The 13,473-nt window shown below is 39.1% G+C and overlaps 1 protein-coding gene across 1 annotated transcript in view; it reads right to left on the bottom strand.

The window, feature by feature from the left end:
• The window catches only part of EPG5 (ectopic P-granules 5 autophagy tethering factor), a 57,656-nt gene that overhangs the window by 12,324 nt on the left and 31,859 nt on the right, over positions 1 to 13,473 (bottom strand). Inside the window, exons 24-35 of the mRNA XM_075078224.1 lie at positions 12,042 to 12,165; positions 11,247 to 11,388; positions 10,051 to 10,222; positions 8,884 to 9,046; positions 8,156 to 8,298; positions 6,380 to 6,536; positions 5,201 to 5,395; positions 3,894 to 4,107; positions 2,954 to 3,114; positions 2,626 to 2,833; positions 1,868 to 1,943; positions 864 to 967 (exon numbers count right to left, since the gene is read on the bottom strand). Of these exons, the coding sequence (XP_074934325.1) occupies positions 864 to 967; positions 1,868 to 1,943; positions 2,626 to 2,833; positions 2,954 to 3,114; positions 3,894 to 4,107; positions 5,201 to 5,395; positions 6,380 to 6,536; positions 8,156 to 8,298; positions 8,884 to 9,046; positions 10,051 to 10,222; positions 11,247 to 11,388; positions 12,042 to 12,165 (1,859 nt within the window). The remainder of the gene's footprint in view (positions 1 to 863; positions 968 to 1,867; positions 1,944 to 2,625; positions 2,834 to 2,953; positions 3,115 to 3,893; positions 4,108 to 5,200; positions 5,396 to 6,379; positions 6,537 to 8,155; positions 8,299 to 8,883; positions 9,047 to 10,050; positions 10,223 to 11,246; positions 11,389 to 12,041; positions 12,166 to 13,473) is intronic.

The following is a 13,473-nucleotide window of genomic DNA, read 5'->3' on the forward strand; positions in this document are numbered from 1 at the left end:
ATAAACCAGGGAAAGCTTGATTACCAAAGTCCAATTCTGACAATGAAAAAACATAAATGCAAGTTACACCAAAATACATGTGTCAAAAAAAAAAAATGCACATTTGCAAGCTTCTAGATTTTTTTCTCCAAATCAAAAAGTGGGGGTTATGATTTCATGCCGTGCCTCAAACTTCTGAAGAGTTGCTGGACAATAATCTGAAGTTATAAAATGCTCCTTTGATGTAGAACTTCACTGTTTTTATGTAGGGTTTTTTTGGTTTGTTTCTGAAAAAGATCTTATGAATCTGGAATATTATAAGACATGCAATGATATGTTATTTATTTATTTCTACAAGATAAGTTTGAACCTGGTTCATCCCTAAAGGTTGTTAAGAGGTACTTGTAAGAATAATTTTCTTCCATTCCTTTGTCTAACTACACATTAGGCACAATAAGCAACGCTAAACAGGAGCCCAAAATGACCGGTCCTGGAGATTAAGTTACCCCCAAGAGCAGCAGTTGAGACACAGGTATTCGTCATTGTGACATGCTGCTGCATATGTTGTACAGCAACTACACACAAACCTGGAATGAAGTCATGCACTTCCCATGACAGCACATTTTGTTTTGCTTCCCTTCACATGAACTTTGTTATACAACAGATACGCATTTATCAATCCCATTATCTACCCTTGCCAAGGAAAAAAAGCTGGTTTTTAAGGATGAAATGAAGAAATGCTCCTGGCAGCACTGCAGAGATCGTCCTGGCTAAAAGTTATAACAAACAAAATCCCCCTACGTCCCCCATCTCAACCAAAATCTTTTTTTGGTCTGATAGAACACCAAGTGCCACTACATTAAAACAGCGTGGACATCACCCACCTTTAAAGCTCTCATGCAAAAGCCTGATGCAATCTGTAAACAAAGAGACGACGGTGGATGCCACAGGAACGTCGCTCTCTAACCAAGGGTAGCAGGGCTGGTTACTTAAAAGAAGCAGAGAAGCAACACAAATTTCAGTGCTGAGTTACCAGACCATAAGCAGATGATAAACACTTAAAATATTTGAATATTTTAAAGCATAGTGAATCATTATAATAGGCAGTACACAGTAAATTCACACAGTAGCTGTCAGCAGTCCTTTCATTCAAATTCTTTAGAACAGCCAGTTTCTTCCTTAAAAGAGGTACATATTTTAATGTCACACCAAAGACCCACAATACCACTGAGTAAGCAGAGATTACTTGTTTGATATTTCATAACTGAATTAAATACCAAAACACAGGGATTTCTGAATGACAGCGCATACCATCTGCAGTTACCCTTCTAATCAAATGTTGGAGATGCGCTCACAGCTCAAAAAGCTTTTGGCTTTGGATGAAAGTCAAATTTAAGTGTATAACGTAACGAATAACTCTCCATGTGAAGACAGGTACACAAGACGGTAGATCGTCAGAGGATTGATTCAGTCCAGGGTTTCTTTAAGTACCACTGGCATTTGCGGTTTTATTTGTTTGACTTCTTTGTTTTAAACTAAGGCAGTATCGGTATTAAAGAAGCTAAAAAAAAAAGGCAATCTAAAATTTAACTTTTAGCGTATTAAGTGTAATTCAGATTTTTCTCACCTCTGCTTCCTGACCAGAGCTTGGATATATTTCTTGTATCTAAAACAATTACTCAATCCAAGTCTTGGAAAATTTGACTTAAGAAACTCATGAACTAGTCCCACAATTGTTAAGGATATGACACAAGTCACAGCTACTTAATGAAAGGTCACAATAAAGTAATGAATTAGAAAAAAATCGGATAACAATGTAAGCCATTTTTACAGGGTTATAGTCCTTACTTGAGAAAAACCTAATTTCATTTTAAAATGCAATTTGTACCTTGCATCTTCCTTATCCAAGACCAGTATCCATGGCTTAAAGAGTCCAGCAATGACCGAATACAAGCACTGCAGCACTAGAAGAAAATAAAACACACGAGTTGCTTTTTTCCCCCTCAAATTAGCAACAGTGACTATATTATACTTTTCCAAACTTGAATACCATGCCCTTTGCTTATTCCATTTAATCAGTTCTTCCTGATCAAAAAAAAAAAATTTAAAATACAATACGTTTATTAGTAAGTCTGGTTAACCATATGATTGTTTTAACAACAATCACAAGCATTTTGCATTGATATTTTATTAATATCACTTTAGTATCACTTTACCCCCATAATCTCAGATGCGTTAATGATGATTCACACTTTAAACCTGCATATACTAAAACAAAAGGTGTTTTGGTAAATTTTCTCCAAATCAAAATCATACCATGATGAAATTCAGCAGTCCCTCATTCCCAAACTTCTGCTCAATGCAAAAGACTGTATTTTTATTTGAAGAAAGTACAATCTTTTCATAAAAAAATTCTAAAGCAAGCTCAAATATAAAGAAGCTTCCTCCAGCAAGCATAAAGATAAAGCATTAAGTCCCACATGGCCATGAAGTAGCATCAAAATTTCCCATATGTATTTTAATGTTCTCATCATTGCACAAATGCAGAGCGAGAAGATTTTACTGTATATTTAAATGGTCTTTAACAGGGGAAATTAGAGAAACTCAGTGCCTGTTCTTAAGTGATTTGCTTTTAAGACACACTACCTGCTTGAACTTTGTTACTGCCACGAGGCTCTTGGGCTACATTGGCAACTTCGGTGTCAATAAGTCTTTTAACAAGATATTCCAGAAATTTATTCACTTCACCCATATATGGGCTCCATTCTGAAAACAGGCCGAAAGTCCTGAAGTCCATCGAAGACAATCGGAGTTTGCAGAAAGATGTGGAAAGCCATTCTATTGTCTCTATAACCTGTAAGAAGAAGGAAACCATTAATGAGCCACAGAAAGCCTGCACAGCAGTGTTCTTTTGTCACCAGTGGGCATCTGTTTCAGCTGAAAAACATAACAAATCAACGGAAGAAGCACCCACCTGTTCTGCAGAGAGGAGACCTTTTCTAGCATTCCTCAATATAGGACTTTCAGGAGAATCGGTTTTCTTGAAGCTTCCCTGTTCAGTCACTGATGAACCACATCCCAAAGCATTAAGTGATGCCCTCCAACAGTCAGGGCTCAGAAGCTGCAATGATGAGCCTTAGCAGAAAGCGGGGAAAGCATTTGTGAAAATCAGAAGGATATTGGTCCCGTTCTCAATACAGGTCAGAAAAGGTTGAAATTAGAGCTCCCTACTACGTAAAAAATTTAGCATGAGTTTGAAAGCTCCAAGTTTAAGGGTTGAAAGGTATCTTTAATTCTCAAATGTAAGTAATTTAACAGTCCCTTTTAGCACATACACACTCTCTTCTTAGGGAGTTCCCCAGGCACTTAGTGCACCTCTGGCTGCAAACACATATTAAGAGGCAGTTGCTGCCTCAGCGCATATGGTTTGACAGAAAGGAAGTACTTTTGTTCTCATTTTAGAGGCACAGCAGATTATAAGTAGCATCTAATGTCAACCAGGACATTTTCAGCAGATTTCAGTATCAGTCCCAGGTCTCCATAATTCCAGTTCTGAGTCTGGTATCGAAGGGTGCTCAAGGACAAGGATGCTGCATTACCGACCGTGGCATAATTACAGGTGCTCCCCTTAATACAAACCTCTCCTCCATCCTTCTCCTGTAATACAGGCTAAAAATCTGTTGTCCCTGATATGTGTACTTTGGTCTGCAGAAGAGTGATGCTTTCTAGTAGAGCTAAAATACGTCTAATAAAAACATATCACATAGCATGCACATGAAAGTGCATACAGAAACTTAAGAAAGATTAAATCATTCTGTATTTGTTGCTATTTAACTCTACTGCATGCAGTTCATACTTTTAAGCCAGAAGAGTTCTGTATAAAAGGCCCTGTGTGCATCGATTCAGATACTCACTTTGCACGAACAATCTTAGGAAATCACTATAGTGATCAGGGAACTGATATTGGAGAAGGTTAGTCCAATGCTTGCAGAAGATATTAAATGGCATCAAAATATCTTCTTCAGGTTCAAGGCCACATGCATTGAAAGCCAAGTGAATACACTCCAGAAGCTTGGTACGTTCAGACAGAGGTGGCTTAGCAACACTTAACCATTGCATAAGGTCAAACTAGAACAGAGGACAGGAAGCATTTGTAAGTAGAAGCTTTAACAGCTGCAATGCCTTTAGGAGAAGGGAGAAATTGTCAGGGGAAAAAAACTCCTGAGGTTTTTATATAATTAAGAAAACCTAACAAATTGGCACCTCATTAGCCCTTACTCAAAACCAAGGTAACAGTCTCCAAAGGTTATTATTTAGCATATTGCATAAGTCCCAGAATTTATGAAGCAACCCTTGGCAGGGGTACCCAGATTCATAAAGACGTGTATGAATATCCATGCTCCAGCACCACTGCCAAACACAAGCATTAGACTGGGCTAATCTCCATAGTCCAAAAATTTTCAGGTGGAGGTGCAAAGCTTTTGTAGCTTCTAGGCCATCTGTTCAGACCTAGGTCGGCAGGGACAATGCTGATCATTGCCACTAAGGACAGCAGAGAGTTGTGTCCAAAACAGACTGCCTGCTATTCACAGCTGTCCAACCCTGTCTCTGCGTAACTAATGAAGAGAATCAGAGCGGTATCAAAGCCTAATTATAACAGTAATTTCTCCACTGACAATACATGCAGACAGGATCATGCAGCCCTGAAACAAGAGATGTGTAAATCACTTGCTCTTACCTAACTCTACGTTTTAAGGTAGGCAGGAAGGACATGGGTGCCAAAAAGAGATGGGAGATTCAGACACTGTTCCAAGTTTTTTTTTTTTTTTTGCTTTTGTTTTTAAGATACCTGGGATTCACTGGCTATTTTCGTGAACGTCTCTCTGCAGAGGTATCAGGCAGAAAAGGCCATCAGGAGCCTACTTTAATTTCAGAAGTAAGAGTGCACTGAAGAGTAAGCCCTAGGAACCACATACTGATACTATCTGGGTTAGGAAACGGTAGTTGAAATTTCGTATTTGCTTTTGCCTCCAGCCCCTCTTGAGCTTAAATATAACACATACCATTCAGGATGAGCAACATAGATCCATAGAACCTGTCAATGTTATTTTGAAGTACCAGATTTGCTCCTCTTTCTTCCTTAGCCTAATGTCAGTCTTTAGGGAAAGAACAACCACAAAAGCAACCCACAAACCAGATGCAGTACTCATGAGTACTTTACCTTTGTCAGCAGCATGAAGACAACATCACTGTTATCCTTTCTCAGAGAGGCCACAACTTTTTTATATAAAGCCACAAATTCACCGGGAGAGGCAACAGGAGTGAAGTAAGGAGAAAGCAGAGTACAGAGCCTTCGATTCTCTATGATCGTCTGGAGCAGACGTTTGCACTCTGACTTGGTCCCACTGATGAACACCTGAGGGAATTGGGAATGGTGAGAAAAATGTCCCAATATTAATCTACTGGATTGGACACCTCTTACAGCTTTTTGTCAAGACAAGCACAATTTTGGTCCTTTTTTAAAAAGGAGAGTTTTCTCAAGAACAAGACACTGTACGAGATCAACATCAACTAAACTCTGCTGTTCCACAAGATATAATGTGAAAAAAAAAAAAACCCCAAACTTGTTTCCCTAGCACACCTAAGAACAGCACTTGTGACCACACATGTTGTCTAAAAATGCCCAGAAATACAATTTTTCTGATGGGATAGCAAAAGAAAACAAATTCAGATTTCAGCAGTCCTGCCCTGACATTAGGAAAAATTTAACTAGAACTACAGCTATTAAGAGCTTTTCAGCACTTCAGCTGTTAGAGGCGCTTAAGGACAGCTGCACATAGAAACAAACTGTACCTAAGAGAAGAAAAGAACTACCTGGACCCAAAGCACAGGCTAATGCTTTTTCTCAGAGCACCCACATAATGTGTCCTCCATGGCAAACATTACCACGTATGTTCTCTACCAGCAAACTTCTGGCTAACTCTCTACACAAAGAGTTCAGCAAAGCTGCAGAAGGAAGGTGTCTAAATACAGAACCTGACAAGAGAAACATTAGCTAGAAAGTGATCGGTAACAGCAAAATATATGCCACACCACTCTTATGCACTGGAATTACCTGAATTTTAGTTACCTGCCCAAAAAATCCAGCCTACCTTAGCATTTAAGTAACACAGTGAGCATTTATTAGCACTAAGCAGGCACCTCAGAGCAACCGTTTTTATTTTGCTTACATACAAGCTTCAACTTTCCTGAAGACTGTGTATATCGTACAATTAGGTGCAAGAAAAATGGGACAGAAACATAAAAGTTTATCTTCAGGCTTCCGAATGTTTTAGACCTCCAGTATCAGCAGGCAATTGGAATAAGCATTAGGCATCCAAAAATCAGACCATTAACTCACTTGGCCTAGAATCTCAATGCAGGATGTGAAGAAATGCCTTGTGGAAGGACTCCGTTGAGTTTCATCACACACATATTCAGCTAATGTAAAAAACAAACTAATTCCAACTTCCTTAATTGCAGGCAGAGCCTGCACCTTGTAGATATTTATTAAGGCCCTGGAAGAAAAAGAAAAAAAAAAAAGGCAGATTAAATTTACATATGCAAAATAACTTGTGACAATAAAGAAAGGTTTCTTGCCAACATACAGCCTTGAGATGGGGGTTCCTGGCTTACATGACAATCAAGCATGAGGTCACAGAATCACAGCATGGTTGAGGTTGGGAGGGACACCTGGACCAACCCCCCTGCTCAAGAAGGGCCACCTACAGCTAGTTGCCCAGGACTATGTCCACATGGCTTTTGAGTATCTCTAAGGATGGAGACTCTCCACAACCTCTCTGGACAGCCTGTGGCACAGCTCATAGTAAAGAAGTGTTTCCTGATGTTCAGAGGGAACCTTCTGTGTCTCAGTTTGTGCCCATTGCCTCTGTTCCTGTCACGGGTCACCCTTGAAAAAAGCCTGGCTCCATCTTCTTTGCACCCTCCCTTCAGGTATTTCTATACGTCTGTGAGAATCCCCCGAGCCTTCTCACATCCAGGCTGAATAGACCCAGATTTGGCGCAAGTAATTTTGCTGCCTGAAATGGGTACCTCCAAACTTTATAAAGGCTCCATAATCAGAGTCAAAGAGTGATCATCCGAAGACTTTTCACAGCATAGTTCCAACAGATTGTTTCTCCCTCAAATCATGTGTTAATCATGTTCTTAGGCCATCTCAACTACATTTGTACTGCAAGAAAATTTACCTCATTTTCCTTAACAGGCTCAGCAATAAAAGAATCAAAACAGAATCAATCTTTCCTTGTGTACTGCCAAGTAAATGTTTTACTGGGCTCAAACCCCCATCTTCACTGAGTCCGAATTAAACATTCTGAAGAACATAGAATTCCACAGATGTAAATCCCAAGAACTAGCTCATCTACAAAATTTTTCCGATTAATGATCAAGAATAAATGTGCCGAAATAGTAACCAAGTATTAGTATTTGTACAGTGAGTACACTCTGTAGAAAACCAAGTACACTAAAAGAATCCCAGCAGAAATTGAGGAGTTTGAGAAGAGTGGTGCTGCAAAACTGGACCTCTGGGATGAACTCTAGAAGGCCTTCAAAAGGAAGGTGGCCTCGGACTAATCCATTTATTCACCACCACCCCAAAAAAAAAGCAATATTATATAGTCCTCTTACACTGCACAATTTTGTTTCACATACTGAAAAGCTACTTCAAATCATAGCTCTCTATTAAAGAACTACGTTCTGCACTATAACAGGGAAAAACCTACCGAAAGATACTAAAAATATGGTTTACCCTATGGCTGAGACAGGTATGCTACAAGTTTGCCATCTCCTCAAGTTTAACCTAGCATCCCTGTCATCAGTCAATGTGCCTTTGCAGGGTTAGAAGGGCTACTCTAATGCAGAAAACAATAAATTGAAGTAGAAAACAATACTGTGCGCCCTGTGGAGGCTGATTAACCAGCATTTAGCTCTTTGGGTAATAGAGTTATTCCTTTAGAGGTCTGTGTCACAAACATACAGGTCTCCCGATTCCAGCTCTGTTGTCAACCCAAGCCAATAAACATTACAAAAAACACACAAACAGATTGCACATTAGCTCTAATACACAGAAATAGAAATTTAAAACATCGCTACCTAAAACAATATCTGAACAACCTACGTTATAAAATTTTCCACATGTACTGCTGCTTCCACAACACCCAGAGCAGGTGGCTTCGTAGCTTCTGCCTGAAGTTGTCTCACTTCTTTATGCAAAGTATGAAGCTGCTGGCTCACTGCTTCATTTTTATGTTTCCCTTCAAACTAAATGACAAAAAGACACATATTCATTTCAGAATAATATCTTTTGCTAAAAAATTCTTCAATGTTGCACCTATTTGTAAAAATGAAGCAGAGCCCGGTAAGGGAACTCTGAACACAGATTGTTTTCCCGAGAGTTTTGATCAGATTTAGTACATCACGCCCAAGCACACATCCTTAGTCATATTGCTATTTAATTATCATACACTAATATAATTCATGTCTTTTATGTAAGACTTTTTATCCACAGAGATTGTAACTTAGAGGGGATCAAGAAATTCATAGACCAAGCAACGTGGGAATACTTCTATTAACGTTTTCATGCTTCTACTCCTATGTGAGCATATTGCGACATTCACACATTGGGAAGCAGTTTAGAATGGATGCTATGAGCAAAACATTTTACGCAACAGCTTAACTCTTCAGCTGTCGATGTGCATCTCCTTTTGAGCATTACGTATTAGGTATTTCAGGTACTATTACGGATCTATTTAGTTAACAGCTACCATTCCTGTAACAATTCAGTCATTTCACTTTCATTATCTGTGTCCAACAGGCCCAAAATAGAAGTGATGCCGTATCTCTAACCTGTATCGTTACAAGAGCTGCTCCCTGGCAGATTTTATTTGAAGTTCCCCGACACTCCAAATGGAGGGTGACCTGTTCTTCCCGATTGATATAGAGCTTAGGTATCATGTCCAGTATTTCACTATTCAGAGCAACATGCTGCGATTCCCAGAAAGCTGCAGTTCTGAAAAGCATTTATTAATAAAAAGTTACCAAAATTATTGAAAACAGTAATGACAAGAATTTATAAGCAAGAGACGAGACTTCAATTTAATGTGCTGGACAAAGACTCATGATGCTTGCCTAGAAAACATAAAAAAGTTATTAAAAAATATTGAGTTAAAGCTTCAAAGTAATAAAGAAATAGGTTCATAAGAACAAAGCTACTCAAGTTTGCATGAGTTCTTTTTAACTATTCTATATGAAAACTTGGAAGTATATTAAATAGATCACACACTCTAGAAAATGTGATTTTCCACCCAACAACAAAAGCTGCACTGTGGAATGATCCAGTCAACAAAAAAAAGCCCACATAAAATTGTTGCTGGAATTGTTTAGACATATCCTGTCTTGAGTTCAGCAAGGTTTTTTTTGTGTGGAGGGGGAATTCTTCGGTATTTGGGGTTTATTTTAATAATAATATTGATATTAAATTACTACATTGGGCAAGAATAGCTACAGTTTCAGCAGCTGTGTTTGAAAGTACTTCAGCTGGATTCTCTCAGTAAGAATATTAAAAACAGAAAGACTCTTCTTTTCAACACACAAAGCTAATACTCCCAGAAATCAGGTTTCTCTCGAGGGTTCCATTGCTTCATGCTGCAGCTACTACATTAGTGCAAAAGGATTAACTAACTTATTGTCAACAAATCTAGGCTAAAGGGAGCTTTATTTTAAGTATGCCAAATGAGAAAAGAAACTGTGGAACTTAGATGTCAGCTGATGTAACCGCGGTCATTAGAAAAAACTTGTGTAGCCTCATCTTAGTTAAAGATGGGGAATAACAACATGATAGCCAAGAACAAAAACGAGAACAAAACAAAAAAACAACGAAACGAACGTGAGACAAGAAGCAGAAGTCAAGTCCTGATGGTCTTGTGCCAACACACAAATGAAGCTGCTGTAAAGGGCACCCGTAGACAGTGCTAGACATGCTAGAAAGGAAGAAGGGAAACAACTATGTCTTACTTGGCATGTTGCTGCAAGACGTTAAGGTCCATGCGCATGAGCTGAATTGCTTCATTCTGACTTACTAGGCTGGCAGAGGAAATAACTGGCACAGGAGCTTTCACCGGCTGGAGTGGAAGAAGGGGCTTGGGAGTATCACATTTCTTCAAATTATTCATTATCCTCTCTTTGGCTAGAAAAGAAAGCAGAAGCAAGTTTTGTCAATAAGAAAAGTTTAGGAGAAACTGAACAAAAACTTTTTTCTTTTGCATGAAACGTTTTTAGCAGCAGACATTTCTCAGGATTCCTCCATTTAAAAAACAAAATCACTTAAGTAATCTTCCTATTTTTGTTGACAAAGTTTATATCACACAGCTAATTTTCCTAACTAATCCAGCTCCACCACACAAACATTAGGACCCAAGGATCCTCAGATCCAAGGCCCCATTACTTTCCTTGTTCCCCAGCCATTCCTACCTTCTACCCTCCCAATTTTCTTCTCATTACCCTGTTTATTCCCCTCGTCTGACAGAGGCTCCCAGACCCAGGCTGCTAAGCCAAATTCATCTTCCTTTCCCTGCAATTCATCCTCGTCTCTAGTCTCGTCAGCTCCAACTCCTCCCCAAAGCACAGCCTCTCTCCAGATCAGCTCTCTCTGCCTGCTGACTCCCATTTAGTTCCTTTGACCAAATAGTGACAATTCACATATGAAACTATTCCAGTTTCCTTCTACTCCCTCCCTAGCCTTTTTTAATCAGCGCCAAAATAACCCCATCTCAATATCCTTAATATAGCTGCCATGACTATTATCCCTTTCTGTGCTAGAGCAACCCATTATTCATGCACAAATTTCAGGGAAACAGCAAGGAAAGGCACTGGGAACAACAAAAACACCACCATCAACACCACCAGAGACAATCTTTCTGTTTCCAGTTAGAGTGGTTTTTATCTTTGCTCACCCATGAAGCTCTAGGGATAATATGACCTGCTGTTCTGTGATGTGGCAAACTTTAAACCAAAAACATCCATGTTAGCCTCTCACATGGGCATCTGAGTGAGAACACCATGAAAACTTCATGCAAGACGTTGCACCCATAGAAAACAAACTTTATTAACATCTTTATTCAGACTTCGTTATGCTCCTAAAGAAACAAGGGCTTCTGCACACTAATAATCATTTCTAGCCCACTTTCATTAACAATTGTATTATCTCTTACCTGACAAAGGATCGGCAGAGTCTCTTTGCCTTACAGAAGCACAAGTTGCATGTGACTCAAGCTGAACTGGCAACCAAAGGTTTAGAGCTTGCTGAAACTCATGGTTTACGAGTTCAACATCGACATACTCCATCCACAAATCCTGAAGCACAGGAGAGAGAAAGGGTACAGATTATGAAAACTCTATTCCTAAAAAAAATCCACAGGGGAAATCAAGATAGTCTAAAATGTCATGGCATGATTAACTAATCAGGCTAAAGCAGGCTGTATTTCTAGTAGTCACATACACTGGAGGAATAAAAACAAAGCAGGCATGAGGAAATGCCCTTCCAAAATCTCCCCTCTCACAGGTTTTTAATTATACTAACTCTTTAGGCTTACTGGACAGATTAATATACACTTCCCACTTACTAACTTATATTTGACTCTGACATTACAGGCTACCACCATAAGCAGAGTTCAGCTTCCAGTCTTTTGCCATTTAAAGTTCCAACGCCAATAATTCTTTAAATTTATCTTAGAATATTAAAAGAATTACAGAACAGAACAGAATAAGGACTGTGTTCTCATTAAGATATGCAAGAAATCTACTCATGAGTCCTCGTTCACACAGAAAGGAAGACAGTTTGGGATAGCACAGGACTTTCAGAAAAAAAAGTTAGAGCTCTAAAGCTAGCGTACATGCTGTATGCATATTAGAGACCAGTGACACCAAGTCTCACTACTTTAGAGGGCCAACTTTAACAAGGGAAGTGAATTTTGGATCCCAGATTGCTAATGTCATTGGTACTTAACCTGTTGATTCTGCATGACTTTAGCAAGTCTATGTGCATCATATTGCTTCGGTAAAGAAGGAATGTATGTGTCTCCTTTCTGGAAACTCTCGTCTTCCAACCATAAAACAAAGACATTACAAAGCCTGAGAAGAAAAACAAAAAAAGGAAAAAAATAAATCAATGTGAAATTTAATTGTATATATAGCCTGTATTACACGGGAGTCTTATTCTGGGGTCTAGAGTTAAGGCAACAAATCATGCTAAGGTGACACCACTCAAAACATACATGTTTCACACGGTTTGTGAGTAGTGTACTAAGTGTCAGTTCAAAGACCAGCTGTGGAAAGAAGCTATTTAGAAAAATACAAAGGGCAATAACCAAGAGTAACAGGACATATTTTGAAAAGAAAAACACTGATGCAATTTAGCAAACATGACCCCAGACTGGAAACGTCTCTTACATCAGGGAAGCATACTGACAACCCCACTCCAAAGACCAACAAACAAACAAAAAAAGGAGTCCGTGTGAGTAAGTTTGGCTTCTCAGCCCATGAATGCTCTAGAGTGCCTGCTCTAAAAGCTCACACCTGAGTTCCATCTTTTAATTTCCTGGCAGTCTTAAATTCATGGCTAGTTTATTCCCATTTCTCCTCTGCTAACACTGTACTTTAACATAAATATGCCTCTTTCCTCCCTCAACTGACATCACTCCACTGAGAGGTACCCTTTTTATAATATTACCCAAGGTTTCCTGACTTAAATAGAAGGGACAACTACAATACCACTAAACCTTTGCACTGTGGTATTAAATATCACTAGAAAACTCCTGTTTTCTGTATCAGTGTCATTGGTGAAAAAAATTGAAGTAGTCTAGTTCTAAGTCAGCCCTTCTGAACTCTACCAGTGTTCTCCCTTCTGTCTAGATGGTCATTAAACTTCCTGAGAGTAAGATCTACTTGGCTGCAGAGCATTCTGGTTTTATGCTGGAGCGGGGAACTCCTTTGACATGAAAGACACACAAAATATTAATCAAGTTCCTCCCAGTGAGCATCTCTGGATTATTTTTCACATATGACCAAGGAGGATTTATGATCTCCCTTGTTTGTTTGTATAGTATCTGTTGATTGCTGGTGGAGAAGCAACCTAAAACGAAGTTCAGATCCTGTATGCCCAAACCCCCTGAACAGGGGACTCCCCTCAAATAATCTTTTCAACTGCAGCTTCCAGGAAAATTCAGATACTGTAATACTGCAAGTATTTAAGGTAGACTTCCCAAACAAAAAGTCTCTGTGTAACAGAACCACAGACTTCCGAAGAGCATAGCTACAATTTCAATGTGCACGAGCGGTGTGCGTATCAGTAGCAGATATGTCTAAACAACAAATATTTTACCAGTATGGGGATACCATTAACTAAAAAGCACAGCTCTCCCCTAAGGACAACTCTATCAA

This window comes from Phalacrocorax aristotelis, chromosome Z (assembly GCF_949628215.1).
Source record: "Phalacrocorax aristotelis chromosome Z, bGulAri2.1, whole genome shotgun sequence".
In the NCBI taxonomy this organism is placed as follows: Eukaryota; Metazoa; Chordata; class Aves; order Suliformes; family Phalacrocoracidae; genus Phalacrocorax; species Phalacrocorax aristotelis.